Source organism: Hemiscyllium ocellatum, chromosome 8, assembly GCF_020745735.1.
Source record: "Hemiscyllium ocellatum isolate sHemOce1 chromosome 8, sHemOce1.pat.X.cur, whole genome shotgun sequence".
Classification (NCBI taxonomy): Eukaryota; Metazoa; Chordata; class Chondrichthyes; order Orectolobiformes; family Hemiscylliidae; genus Hemiscyllium; species Hemiscyllium ocellatum.
In genome coordinates this window covers 106,715,596-106,728,361 of record NC_083408.1, presented here as the reverse complement: position 1 = coordinate 106,728,361, position 12,766 = coordinate 106,715,596, and the positions used below count along the sequence as shown (strand labels likewise).

Sequence of the window (12,766 nt, the reverse complement as noted above, 5' to 3'; positions counted from 1 at the left end):
CCACAGATGCTGCCTGAACTGCTGTGACCTCCAGCATTTATTGTTTCCAGTACAGATTGCAGCATCTGCAGTAATTTGCTCCGACTTGTTCAGGTCCATAATTACATATCTCTGGAGCTGGGAGAACTTGAAGCTGGGCCGCCTGACCCAGAGGTAGGGGCAGTACCACTGCAAAACAAGAACACTTCTGTACATTTACTTAATGTCTTTTTTCTAAATTTTACCCATTTATCTAATGATTTTTTGCTCTGCTTGGTTCCCGATGAAACCCCTGACTGTTTGCAGGTTATACTCCATTGTTGTACATTCTTGTATGGCTGCTCCTGCTATGATTTCTACAAAGACACTTCATCCAAAATCAAATACGTCTTAAATTACAGTCAACCTGAAAATTGGGAATTTGCTGATAAATAATGCTTTTTTTGCCAAAAATTAAAACAGTGACAGTGTCATGCTCTGAAATTCCCCTGAAAGAATGTTGCTACAATGGCTGACAGGGGAATGAAATTGTCTCTGTACACAGCAAAATTCTAATTTGCAGAATATTTCAGTCATTGCAGAGAAACAAAGTGCCTTACTTTTTCACATGTGCCTACAAATAGCATTGCCTAAGGGAAACTGGAGCATTTAAGGTGCCTCTCACAAAGAAAACACTTCCTCTGAACAAAATAAGCATCAAGGCTTTAATTACTTTCTTTGCTTTGTTTAACTCTCACCTACTGCAGTGATTTTACTGAATAACTTTGGATGAAGGGATCATCAGTTCGATCCCCTTTGACATTTTGGGGAGGAACCACTTGATCAGGTTCAACAGAATAAGCTTTTAAAAGCATTTTATCTTGGGAAAGTATTTTGAGGAAAACAAAGTTGACCAAGGCACAGAAGCCACAATGATTATAATTAACTTGTTTTAGGATGTCCAAGAGGTATTTTCCTCATACACCGACATACATTCTGATTTACCTTTATGTTTTGATATTTTTTGCAAATTGCCCTGATGAGAGCAGGGCAAAGGCCTTTGATAAAATGAGTCTTCTTTCAGCAACGTTCAAGTATTGGTCTGAAGAAAGCAGCTGAGGTCAAAACATTGAATGCTTCAAGGAGTTCAATATAGTTCGTAGGGCTAAAGGGATTGTATGGTATGAGGAGAAAGTGGGAACAGGGGACTGACTTGGATGATCAGCTCGTGTTTTTTATGCACTTTTTTTTATTCACGAGAGGGACACGATATTGTTGGCAGGCCAGCACTTCATTGCCTGTTCCCTAGCTGCCCATGAGAAGTTGGTACTGAGTTGCTTTCTTGAATTGCTGCAGTCCATGTGCTGTAGGTAGACTCACAGTGCTGTTAGGGAGTGAATTCCAGGATTTTTGACCCAGTGACAGTGAAGAAATGGGGACCCATTTGCAAGTCAGGATGGTGAATGGCTTGGAGGGAAACTTCAGGACGATAGTCTTCCTATGTATCTGCTGCCCTTGTCCTTTAATCGAAAATGGTCATGCATTTGGAAGGTGCTGTCTAAGGATCTTTGGTGAATTTCTGCAGTACATCTTATAGATAGTACACACTGCTATCACTGAGCATTGTTGGTGGAGGGAGTGGATGTTTGTGGATGTGAGGCCAATCAAAGGGGGCTGCTTTGTCTTGAATGGTGTCAAGCTTCCTGAATGTTGTTAAAGCTGCTCACATTGAGGACATCCACCCATGTTTCTATGTTTACCAAGTGTTAAGTGTACCAAGTTACCAGTCTTAAGCGATTATAACCTCTTACAGAGTCATACAGCACAGAAATGGACCCTTCGGCCTAACCAGTTCATGCCGTACATAATCCCAAACTCAGCTCATCCCTTCTAACCTTTTCACTCCTGTACTTATCCAAATGTTTTTTATCTTCCCATTTTGTATGTTTCTGTGTTACCAAATGACTAAAACAATAAATAATAATTTTGTCTGACTTAAACTTTTTCCAGAATGTTTTTGAGGAATGGAACATTTGTGGAAAATATTCTCCAAGTCATGGAAATTTCTTAGACCTTTAAAAATGATAGACCGGACCTAGACGTGAAAACTACAACTAATCCCATTTCTGGTCATAAAGGGGAAAAGAGCAGGACGTGAACCCTCACGTGAGAGGATCTCAATTTCAGCAGGCTCATTTGAATCCGGCGTTACAAGGAAATTTCCTGACTCGAGCGAGCTGCCTCAAGAGGGAAAATCCAGCGTGATATTGTTGCACACACAAGGCAGCTCTCAAAATATGCAGTGTGTGAATTTGTATCTGAAAGGCCCCAAGATGTCCGGGGAACGTTAATCATGAGGACAACCACAGAAAACAGAGTGACAGAATAGGTGAGAAATCTGCTCACAGGCTGGATGTTGCCCACAGATTTGAGTCATATTCCAGGACCAAAGCTGCCTATGGGTGGTTGGGCCTCTGGCAGAGCTAAGGCCAGGTTGGGTTGGTGGGGGGGGATTGGGGAAGAGAAAGTTGTGAACACAGCCCATTCCATCATGCAAGCCAATCTTCCATCCATGACACCATCTACACTTCTCATTACTTTGGCAAGGCAGCCAACATCATCAAAGACCCCTTCCATCCTGGTTATAATCTCTTTCAACCTCTTCCTACAGGCAGAAGATACAAAATCTTAAACACACGCATCAACAGGTTCCAGAACAGCTTCTTCCCGCCATTATTCGACTGCTGAATGGACCTCTTAAATTTTTATGTACCTGTGACAATAATAAATCAAATTAAAAGAAAAGGAGTCTTTAAGGAACAATTGAGCTGTGACCCCCAACATAGAAAGTAAGAGTAGGAAGAGGCCATTCAACCCTTCCATGCTGCTCCTGTATTCAATATGTGAATGATTGATCATCCAACTCACTTCCTGCTTAATCTGCGGAAGTTGCATTTTGATGTTTTTATGTGATAGAAGATTATGTCAGTTGCTTCGAAAATACCTTGTTTGCTCATTTTTTTCTGCTGTATTCTTAAGAATTCACGCTTCCCTTGTGTGCTGTGCTTTATGTCCAATGGAGGGTTGGTAATTGTTGAGAATAATGATGCACATTTCTGACTCTCCAATTCTGGTGTCAGTCCAAGTACCTGATATGTCAACCCCAAAAAAAAAGCTCTTGACATTACAGGATGGTATCACCTCTTCAATAAGTTTGCAAAAATGAGATAGCAGCCCCTGAAAATCCAAAAGCAACCCCTGAAAATCAAACCAAAAGGTCACCCTCCAAAAAATCAAGGTAGCATCAACAGGATACAAAACACTAAAAACCAAATCTCAGACCTGGTGATCAGAATGAAAAAGCAACTGAATATGCTGGCCGCATAAAAGCAAAAATAATAGAGTCCTTTCCCAGGTTAGATTTCCTGCTGTGGGTGCAGATTTAACTATTTGTTGTGTAAAATGCATATAGACTTTCAGATCTATGTAAAGCCATTTGTTTGGAAAATAACTGGTATGTCTACCAACCATAAAGTAGAGGATAAAAATATATATGTTTGAATGCAGTCATGGAATGGAAATGAAATGGATTACTCACACCTTGAAGATACGTGGATTCTGGGTCACTTGCAATTTCCAGGCAGGAATCCAATGAGACTGTTTTACTTGCTGGGTCTCCTACAAAAACACCTTCCACCATTTCTACCTTCAAAGCTTCTACCACCAAAGCTAGTGGATGCACAAGAACATCGACACTAACAGTTTCCTTTCCAAACCCCACCCATCTCCCTAAATTGGAAATGTCATCACTCTTCCACTGTCGCTAAGTCAAAATCCCTCCCTAACAGCACTGTAGATGCAGCTGGATTGCAACAGTACAAATCGACAGCTCATCGTTACCTCCTCAATATTAATTAGGGATGGGCGAGCAATGTTAACCTTACCAGTAACACTCAGATCCCATGAATAACCTTTTTAAGATGTTGCAGATTGTGTTATACATGGTTTGATGGAAAATCGAGTACAACCTTTTCCAGCAATGAACCTTCAGTCACCCTCAATGGCCCAGATACAGGTAAGATTATCATAAATTATCTCTAATCCTTTGATTTACTGCTTTTACATTGCTCATGAAAGGGCTACACCTATTTATTTGTTTTGTGACTGCAGAAACCTTCAGCATTTTGTTACCCATTCAGCCATTTAAGGCATGCAGATAATTACTACAGCACAGTCAAATGCCATTAAACTTTGATCTGATGAAGAACACAGTGAATTTTCAGTAACACAACTTACTAGTGGTGTGATTAGCACCACATAACAGAATTTCAAAATCGTGATCCATTGCTTTGGTATCCAATAACTTTTCTGTGTGGAAAAGTTGAACAGACAAAGGAAATTAGAACTTTGCACATTTTACTGTTTTTTTAATGATATTTGACTGCGGGGTTATTGTAACTCAGATCTTTGGCATATTCAGAAAGTTAACCTCTGCAGTCTTTTCCCCAGTGCATCTAAGGACACAACAACAGACATATTAAGCAATTCTTTTAAACATGATAAAAGCATTAAGAAACAAAATGAAACTTGAACAATGACTTACTGGAGTTACAGTTAATCCTGATACAGTCTAGACGGGGAAGAATAAATGAAAGATGAAATCGTATCCTTCAAGGTAACAGCTGCAGACATCCAATAACAATAAGTCCACCCTTCCGGGGACAGACACACGCAAGGAGGTGGCCATTTTACTTCACCCTTCATATCACATAGACATCAAACGATCTTCATACAATGAGACTCAAACATAGATTTGTACCCTCCATACAACAGAATTCTCACTGCAATTTTGCACATGACGCTATACTTATTTTCTAGCCCCACTGCAGTAGCAGAAGCTTATGTCTCTCCAGGGAAAAAAAATGAACAACGTTTTTTCAACATTTGTTTGCACGCTCTTCACCTGCCACCCCCCCCCCCCCACCCACCCACACACCCCTTCAGCTCCCCCCCACCACCACCTCTAGCTATAAAATGGCCACTTGCAAACAGCTAACCAAATGAACACCCAAACCGAGATTTCGTGGAGATCATTTCAATTGTCAGTCTCAAAGGTGACTGGCTCAACCATTTCACAAACTCATGACCAACTAGCCTGCCAAATACAGACTAAGGAAGCTGTCGAAGAGAGCATTTAGCAAGAAGATGGGTGAGCAGTGTTTTGGCAGGGCCAGTAATCTTTGAAAGGTCTAGCCGGTTTCTCAAGGACTTTGTTGTGTTGAAAATGTTAAGTACACGAGAAAGCAAATTTGAGAATTATGCCAATCTTTCTCAAATCTTACTTGCAGATCGAAGTCAGAAGTTAAGAGCAGTAGATTGTTGTTTCAGATTGTTATGACCAGCAGAAGTATTGATACAGGTGAAATGCTTTCATCGATTATCAAATGGATTACCACCACTTTTATTTTCAGAAGAGAATGATCTTTGTCATTCCTCCTACTCAATTTTGATGCATTTCTTAATCCAATTAAAGCTGTTGAACCTGTACTTCCCTCACTTTTGTTGTTTTCGACGAACAGGTATTTTTGTTTTGCAAACTTGGTTAAGCATCATTATTGACTTTCATGAAGCATTATGAATTTCAGTAATATGTATTAAGTCTATCTCACTTCCAGCTCCCAAAATTTGGACTCTGTTGAGAAATCCTTGAGAAACAACAAGGAGGAAAGCTACATCAACAATCTGGGTTCGGTTTCATGTGGCCAGGTTTGTCATGTGTCGTCAACCGCAACAGAAAAGTGGGTGCAAACAGCCGCGGACCATTCGGCACAATCACCATACAGAGGCCGTGATACCTTTTGGGAGTGGGGGGCTACATAACTTTCCTTCATCATTGTATGCCCCTATCTGAAACCCAACTGCTCGACAACAATGATAAAGGAGCGCTGTTCCTTAACTCAAAATGTTCGATGTGTGTGCAGGAAGTTATGATGGGCTCCAGGTGCTATGAGGTACAGGTATCTGAGCAGAAGTTTGATATCACTGGTGATTATGGAACTCCATCAGATTTGTCAGATTTTAAAGCAGTTATGGTGTTAGGAATTCCAAACTCAGAGAATAAATCATTCTTTATTATACCAGCAACTTCAATCAAGCGAAATGATATCACATACTTGGATTCCTACTTAATTATGAGATTAAAGGAAAGCTGTTTTTATTCTTTGTGACTTTTCTGTCAGCCATTAAGTACTTGTTTTGCAAGATTCCCAGTGGTTCAGTTGATAGATGGATAAATATGGTAGTGATTTACATAAGTGCATGTTCTGCAAAGTTTAATCTTGCATGCTGAATTCAGTGATTGCAAACTGGGTGTCAACAGGGAGATCTTAGAGTTAAGTTCAATGCTCACAACATAACTGTAGAAGATGGGAAGGGACAGAGCACACTTGTTCAGGGTGATTGTTTCTGATCACTTGCCTGGGATGGATCACCTGAGGAACCTCGGTGACCAGATGAGACAGAAGTGACTGGCGCTCAGGAACTGACCACATGAGAAAGGGAGCTATGTTCACAATGGCTGAGATCTTGAGAGGTGGAGATATGCAAAGGGAAATCTTTCATTTCTTGTTTTGTCAATAAAATTCTTGGAATACGGAGACCTTCTGATCCCGAATTTTTGGATCTGATGGACCCTGAATGCAAGGAGCTGTGACAGTGATGAGGAAAAGGACAATTATTAACATTGCATTGGCAGAAGACTGTCTGGCTGGCTAAGTCTGAAAGCCTGGGTTCCTTCTCAAGGACACAGGCATTTATTACTGCATTCTGTAAATCATTCCAAGTTTAACATTTGGAGCCTTGATCTGACCACAAAGTGGGTCCAATTCTCAGTCAGATCAAACAAACAATTGTGTGCCTGAGGCAAACGAACAGGCAACTACAAAGGAAATTAAAAATTGGTTCAGAATTAATTGTAGTAGCCATGCTGTCTGAGAAGTGTGGAAGAATGGATAAATGAATTTTGAAAGAATTATTTATTACAGAGAGCCAAATAGAGGTTTTATAGTGAAAAATGTGATCATATGTGGCCTAACATTTGACTCCTTAGACTCGCTTTGAGACTCAATGCTACATATTTCAGCTCCAATTCCATGAAATAAGCTAAGCAATTATTTTCATCTATTTAAACGAGCCCTTAACTGCTTAAGAAGCTGCACTGATCTACAGTGCAGGTGATGGGAATCTTGATCGAAGATCAGTAGACGCTGAAGTTCTTCTCCTTAATAGCTCCAGCGACCTGTATTATAAAGTAACATACTAAGGGACTACCTCGCACTGTTGCCGGAGCTAAGAGCGGTGGAGTTTGGTGCCTTGGGTAGGTCTGTGATAGGCCTACAGCAAGGGCAGATGGGACGTTGGCTGCTGCAGTTTCTGATGCTCACTGCAGGTCATTGCCTGCGGTGGACCCAAAGTGGGGCTGTGTCCTTTCTAAGATATAAGGCTGAGTTCAGCATGGTCTGGTGATGAGGTTCCGTGCTGTATATCTTTACCATTCCATGAGGTTCTGGCGCAGTCTGAAGGCAAGTTCGGCGCAGTCTCGTGAGGGCGGGGGGCGGCGGGAGGGGGGGAGGTGTTGGTGCCAGGCTGGAGGGAAGGACCCAGTGGGTCTGGAGAGGAGGTCTCAGTGTAGTATGGAGAGGAGGTCTTGGTGCGGTCTGGAGGGGCAGTGACGGCGCGGTCTCGTGAGGGTGGGGGGGTGGGGGGCGGCGGGAGGGGGGAGGTGTTGGTGCCAGGCTGAAGGGGAGGACCCAGTTAATCTGGACAGGAGGTCTCAATACGGTTTCGAGGGAGGGTCTCAGTGCAGTCTGGGCAGGGGGTCTCAGTACGGTCTGGGCGGGAGTCTCAGTACGATCTGTGTGGGGGCCTCAGTGGGTCTGTGTGGGGGTCTCAGTATGGTCTGGGCAGGGGTCTCAGTGTGGTCTGAGTGGGGGTCTCAGTACGGTCTGGAGGGAGGGTCTCGGTACAGTCTGGAGGGAGGGTCTCGGTACAGTCTGGGCGGGGGTCTCAATGCAGTCTGGGTGGGGGTCCCAGTATGGTCTGGGTGGGAGTCTCAGTGCGGTCTGGGTTAAGGTCTCAGTGCAGTTTGGTGGGGGTCTCAGTATAGTCTGGGTGGAGGTCTCAGTGCAGTCTGTGCAGGGGTCTCAGTGCGGTCTGTGCTGGGGTCTCAGTGCAGTCTGGGTGGGGTCTCAGTGCGGTCTGTGCGGGAGACTCAGTGCGGTCTATACGGGGGTCTCAGTGCGGTCTGGGTGGGGTCTCAGTGCGGTCTGGGTGGGGTCTAAGTGCAGTCTGGGCGGGGTCTCAGTGCAGTCTGGGTGGGGTCTCAGTGCAGTCTATACGCGGGTCTCAGTGCGGTCTGGGTGGGTGTCTCAGTGCGGTCTGGGCGGGGTCTCAGTGCGGTCTGGGCAGGGGTCTCAGCACAGTCTGGCCAGGAGTGTGTCGGTGCTGTCTGCTTGAAGGACTGTAATGCTGATCTTTTATTTCTTTCCAATATAGTCCTACGACACTGTACCTATGTAGCTTTGTACCTGAGATGGTGCCATAAGTGCTGACTTGTGAACTTTTCACAGCACTCATGTGAGTACATGTGACAATAAAGCCAACTCTAATTCTGATGGTAATCTTGACAAATACCCTGAAGATTGGGAAGACAGCTGATGACATACCATATAGCAAGAGATAAAAGGGTTCAATTGCTTGTTTTGACTCTAGTCTGAATGGGAATGGATTCTTGACCCTGCCTGAACGTGACACATATTCTGGAATCAGACAGCGCTCACTCAGGCCCAGTTTCGCAAAGGATTTCAGATGCAAGTCCATGCCAGCCAATGGTAGGTGCAACATGGCCTGTTGCTGGTCCAGCAAAAACACGATTGGCCACTTCAACATGGCCTGAAGGAAAGAAAAGGTTCATTAAAGCTTATGTCGACCTTATGCCGAAAATGTGAGGTGTTTTATGGCACCTTGTGGCGCACTTATTTGAAACTCTCTGCATTCAGGAATTTCAGATCCTTACCACTATTGTCCTTGATGGTGTTGGGGAGCAACAGTAACTGGTTTGGGGGAAGGGGAGTGGAAAGAAACAGGCTGTGTCCGCCAACACCAGCGACAAAGAAAGGAGTACACACCAACGTGGGGAAGTGGGGAGAGGACATTGTGGGTGAGAGCAAACATTCTGTCCAGAATTGTGTTATATTTTCCCCTTCTATCTTTTAGAGATCGTGAAGGTGTGGTGATGAAACAATAGGCTCCTGATGTTTTAAAGATGTTATTGATTGAAATAATTTGATACATGCAATAATTTAATTAACCTATTTTGTGTAAATAACTCAACTTGGTTTAAATGCATTTATTTTATAAACAGAAATTACTGACCTTAATCAATGTTGTCAGAGACAGTGAAGTTAATTATACTTTCAAGCAAATTCGTGGAGGGACAGTAGGTGAGCTGATTTTAGAGTTGAAATGTTTGTCAATGGATTATCCATGCCAAGAATCACTCTCCTTCATCTCCATGGATACCTCCTTAAGTTCCACGGAGGTCCCTTCTCCAGAAAAGTAGGCAATAAGGAAATGTTGAAATCTGTGCAAAGACTTCACTGTAACTGAAATCTGGACTTTGTGTGTCCACATATCTTCCATTGATTTGGTTTTTGTATCTCATTGGGAACAGAATACTCTTAGGTTTCAAAGTCAACTTGGCTTTATTCGCAAGGCAACTACCAATGACCAATCTTGTCTTACCTTTAGCTTAAAAGTAAATGAGAAATGCAACGTTTAGGCGCCTAAACTGGCAGACTTGAATTGCTACTCCCAATTCACACTTGACATCAACAGGAAGCATTCAGTTTATGTCGCACAGTGATCACTAGATAGCATAACCACTAAAATGGATACAATGATGAAGGAAAGCTTTGATAGGATTAAACATTGACTGACGATACTGGGACTCATTGAAAATTAGTAGGTTCAGTAAGACTCCTGGGATGGGTCAGAGGAGCAACAACATCTGCATCATAAAACAATGTTAATTTCTTTTCTACTTTCTTCCCCCATTAGAAAATCAGTACAGACCTTGTTTTTGTTTTGTCTTTCAAAAGTGCATCCTTTTTTTTGCGAAATGTCCAAAATAATCCAATATGTTTTTCACAATATCAACGCTTATTTGCAGCATTGAAGAGGGTGAGGTTGAACCGTGAATTTGTATTTTAAAGAATGATGGGTCCATCTATTTGCCTAAACACATCAACACTGACCTTTCCAGCCTGATCAAATAATTAATTAATGTTCTCAAAGGGGAGAATCACTTTGTCCCCAAAGCTCTCACAAGCACATTTTTAAATTTGAAACTTTAATTTTTCCTTTATCATATGAAGCAAATGGAAATCATAAGAATAATGCAAATGTATCTCTAATTACCAGCTTCCTTGCACTGGAATTTAGAATTCAGAATTAGGTTTATTAGAATTAGATTTACTGTCACGTACTCAAGTACAGAAGTACAGTGAAAAGTTTAAAAAAACCAAATTTCAGAACAAATGGTGTTCATGAACATACAAACTATCTTTTGCCTCTCATCAACATGTTCAGGGATGTCATTGCACACCTCTGGAGCTGAGGGGGGATGGGAAATTGAACCCCGGGACTTATGGTCCAGAGGTAAGGACATTACTGCTGCACCTCAAGAGGACCGTTTCAGTGGAGATTTGAAGCAGCTGTTACAACAAAAAAAAGCTGATGCACAATTGAACTCTCCTTCGATGTCTACTCTGGATGAATTGTTTTGATGTGGAGAGCAGATATTGAGGTTCCAAATTTTGTTGGGGGGAGGGGTTGGTCGGATTTTGTGTGAAGAAGTGACAGGAGGGAAGGCGCTCAAGGTGAGGTAATGCGAGCCAGCTGCAGGTTAGGTTAGTGCACTCTGTTCTCAGGGCTGTTTGCCAAGCGGGCCGCAGGCTTCAGGCCTTTGAAGGGTTGATAGCCATCTTTTGACTGATGACTCATGAAGCAATTTGGAAAACAAAAATTCAAGCGACAACGTAAAAGAAGCAATTACGTTTTATAAAACTACAAAATTTTACTCAAATGAAGAACGAACACCACTATAAAAAAAACGCACATTTACAAAATATTCCTTAAAACAGTTTCATATACGTATGAAATCCACCTGAGTAGGTCACAGCTCTTTCTTTTAAAAGATGGAATTGTTATGGGAGCCCCATTACATTTGAGTGATTTCACCACGTCTCTATAAGTATTTCACTAAAGAGTAGCTGTGACCTACTTGGCAGTGCTGACAGATATGGTTGCAAAAATCATGGTAGTTGCTCAAAAGATGGTCCATTTAAACATGGATTTCAAATCCAACATTTCATAGTCATCTCATATTGGAGAATAATTCCATGCACGCTTTGCACAATACGCAAACGACTGACTAATGAACTTTACTGTTTTCGCGAAATAGGTGCAGGATAAATTAAGATCAAGTATTTCCTGCACTGGAATAATTGTGGGCAGTTTCACAACCGCGAGGAAAACAAGGACACAAGAGACGAGCTGGTTCACCCACACGGCGTGACGTCATACAATACCTAAGTTGACTGTCAGCTTTACACGGCCTCCGTCCAGTTCCAAGCGCAATGTGTCTGCTGAGTCCCTCGAGGTCGTAGCCACGAGCAAACCGTAAGCTCGCTGGGACATGAATCGGAGAGAGACATCTTCAGCTTCCGTGTGCATTACCCAGGGCATGACTATCTTCAGGTACATGCTGCCATCGTAGCTCAGGATGGATGCCTCTGCAGAGACAGAAATGAAAATAGCTTTCAGTTAATGTTACTTGTGCTTTCCCCCATCTGAGGGGATGTCAATTTCTTGTGTTTCAAGCTAAAAGAATTTACAATTTTTTGAACAAAAAGGTACTCCCCACTGTAGTGACTGTAACAAGGTCAGCAGGGAAGACCTTATAGAATATGAGTTCCCTGAAGACAGTTTATGGTCTTAGGGTAAGGGGCAGCAAATTTAAAACAGAGTTGAGGAGAAACTACTTCTCCCACAGGGTTTTAAATCTGTGGAATGCACTACCCCAAATTGTGATGGATGCTGGGACAGGAGGAGTTGGACAGATTTTTAATTGGGAATGGGTCGAAGGGTTATGGAGAGAAGACAGGAAAATGGAGGTGAGGAGCGTATCAATGATCGAATGGAGGAGCAGATGTGATGGGCTGAATAGCCTAATTGTGCGCCTATATATTATAAACTTATGATTGGGGCTGTTAATCTGGTCCAATCAGCGAGCCCTGTCTGACCGATATAAACAGGAATGTCACAGCTTCTGTTCACTGAGAAAGGTGAGTCAATATCATGTAATATGCATGTCTAAATAAAGGGTGATTTGGTGATGAGATATTTTATGGAGTTATGTCACCCATCAATGATGTTTCAGAGCAAGATGAGTTTGCAACACCCAAGAAAAGCTTATGACCCATGCATGTTTATTCTCCTTTTCACATTCAACGTAACAAGGGAGCGTTGTGCGTCTATAGGTTTTTGTTCTGAAAGACTAGACTGCCAGGTGGCTCATGTCCAAATTCTGCAAAACAATCAATGAGGAAGAGGACCAATTTCACAGAGTCCTCTTCCTCACTGATTGTGGTACAGTGGTCTGGGTTGGACCAGCATGCTGAAGAGGCCAATTACTGTTTATTTTATATTTCAGGTCTATGCAGAGATAATACAAGTTTTGGTGTGTATA

The 12,766-nt window shown here is 42.4% G+C and overlaps 1 protein-coding gene across 2 annotated transcripts in view; it reads right to left on the bottom strand.

Moving 5' to 3' along the window:
- nrxn3a (neurexin 3a) overlaps window positions 1-12,766 on the bottom strand; it is an 862,359-nt gene that overhangs the window by 90,486 nt on the left and 759,107 nt on the right. For both annotated transcript variants that reach the window (XM_060829429.1, XM_060829430.1), the window contains exons 6-7: window positions 11,607-11,810; window positions 4,562-4,588 (exon numbers count right to left, since the gene is read on the bottom strand). In XM_060829429.1, the coding sequence (XP_060685412.1) occupies window positions 4,562-4,588; window positions 11,607-11,810 (231 nt within the window). The remainder of the gene's footprint in view (window positions 1-4,561; window positions 4,589-11,606; window positions 11,811-12,766) is intronic.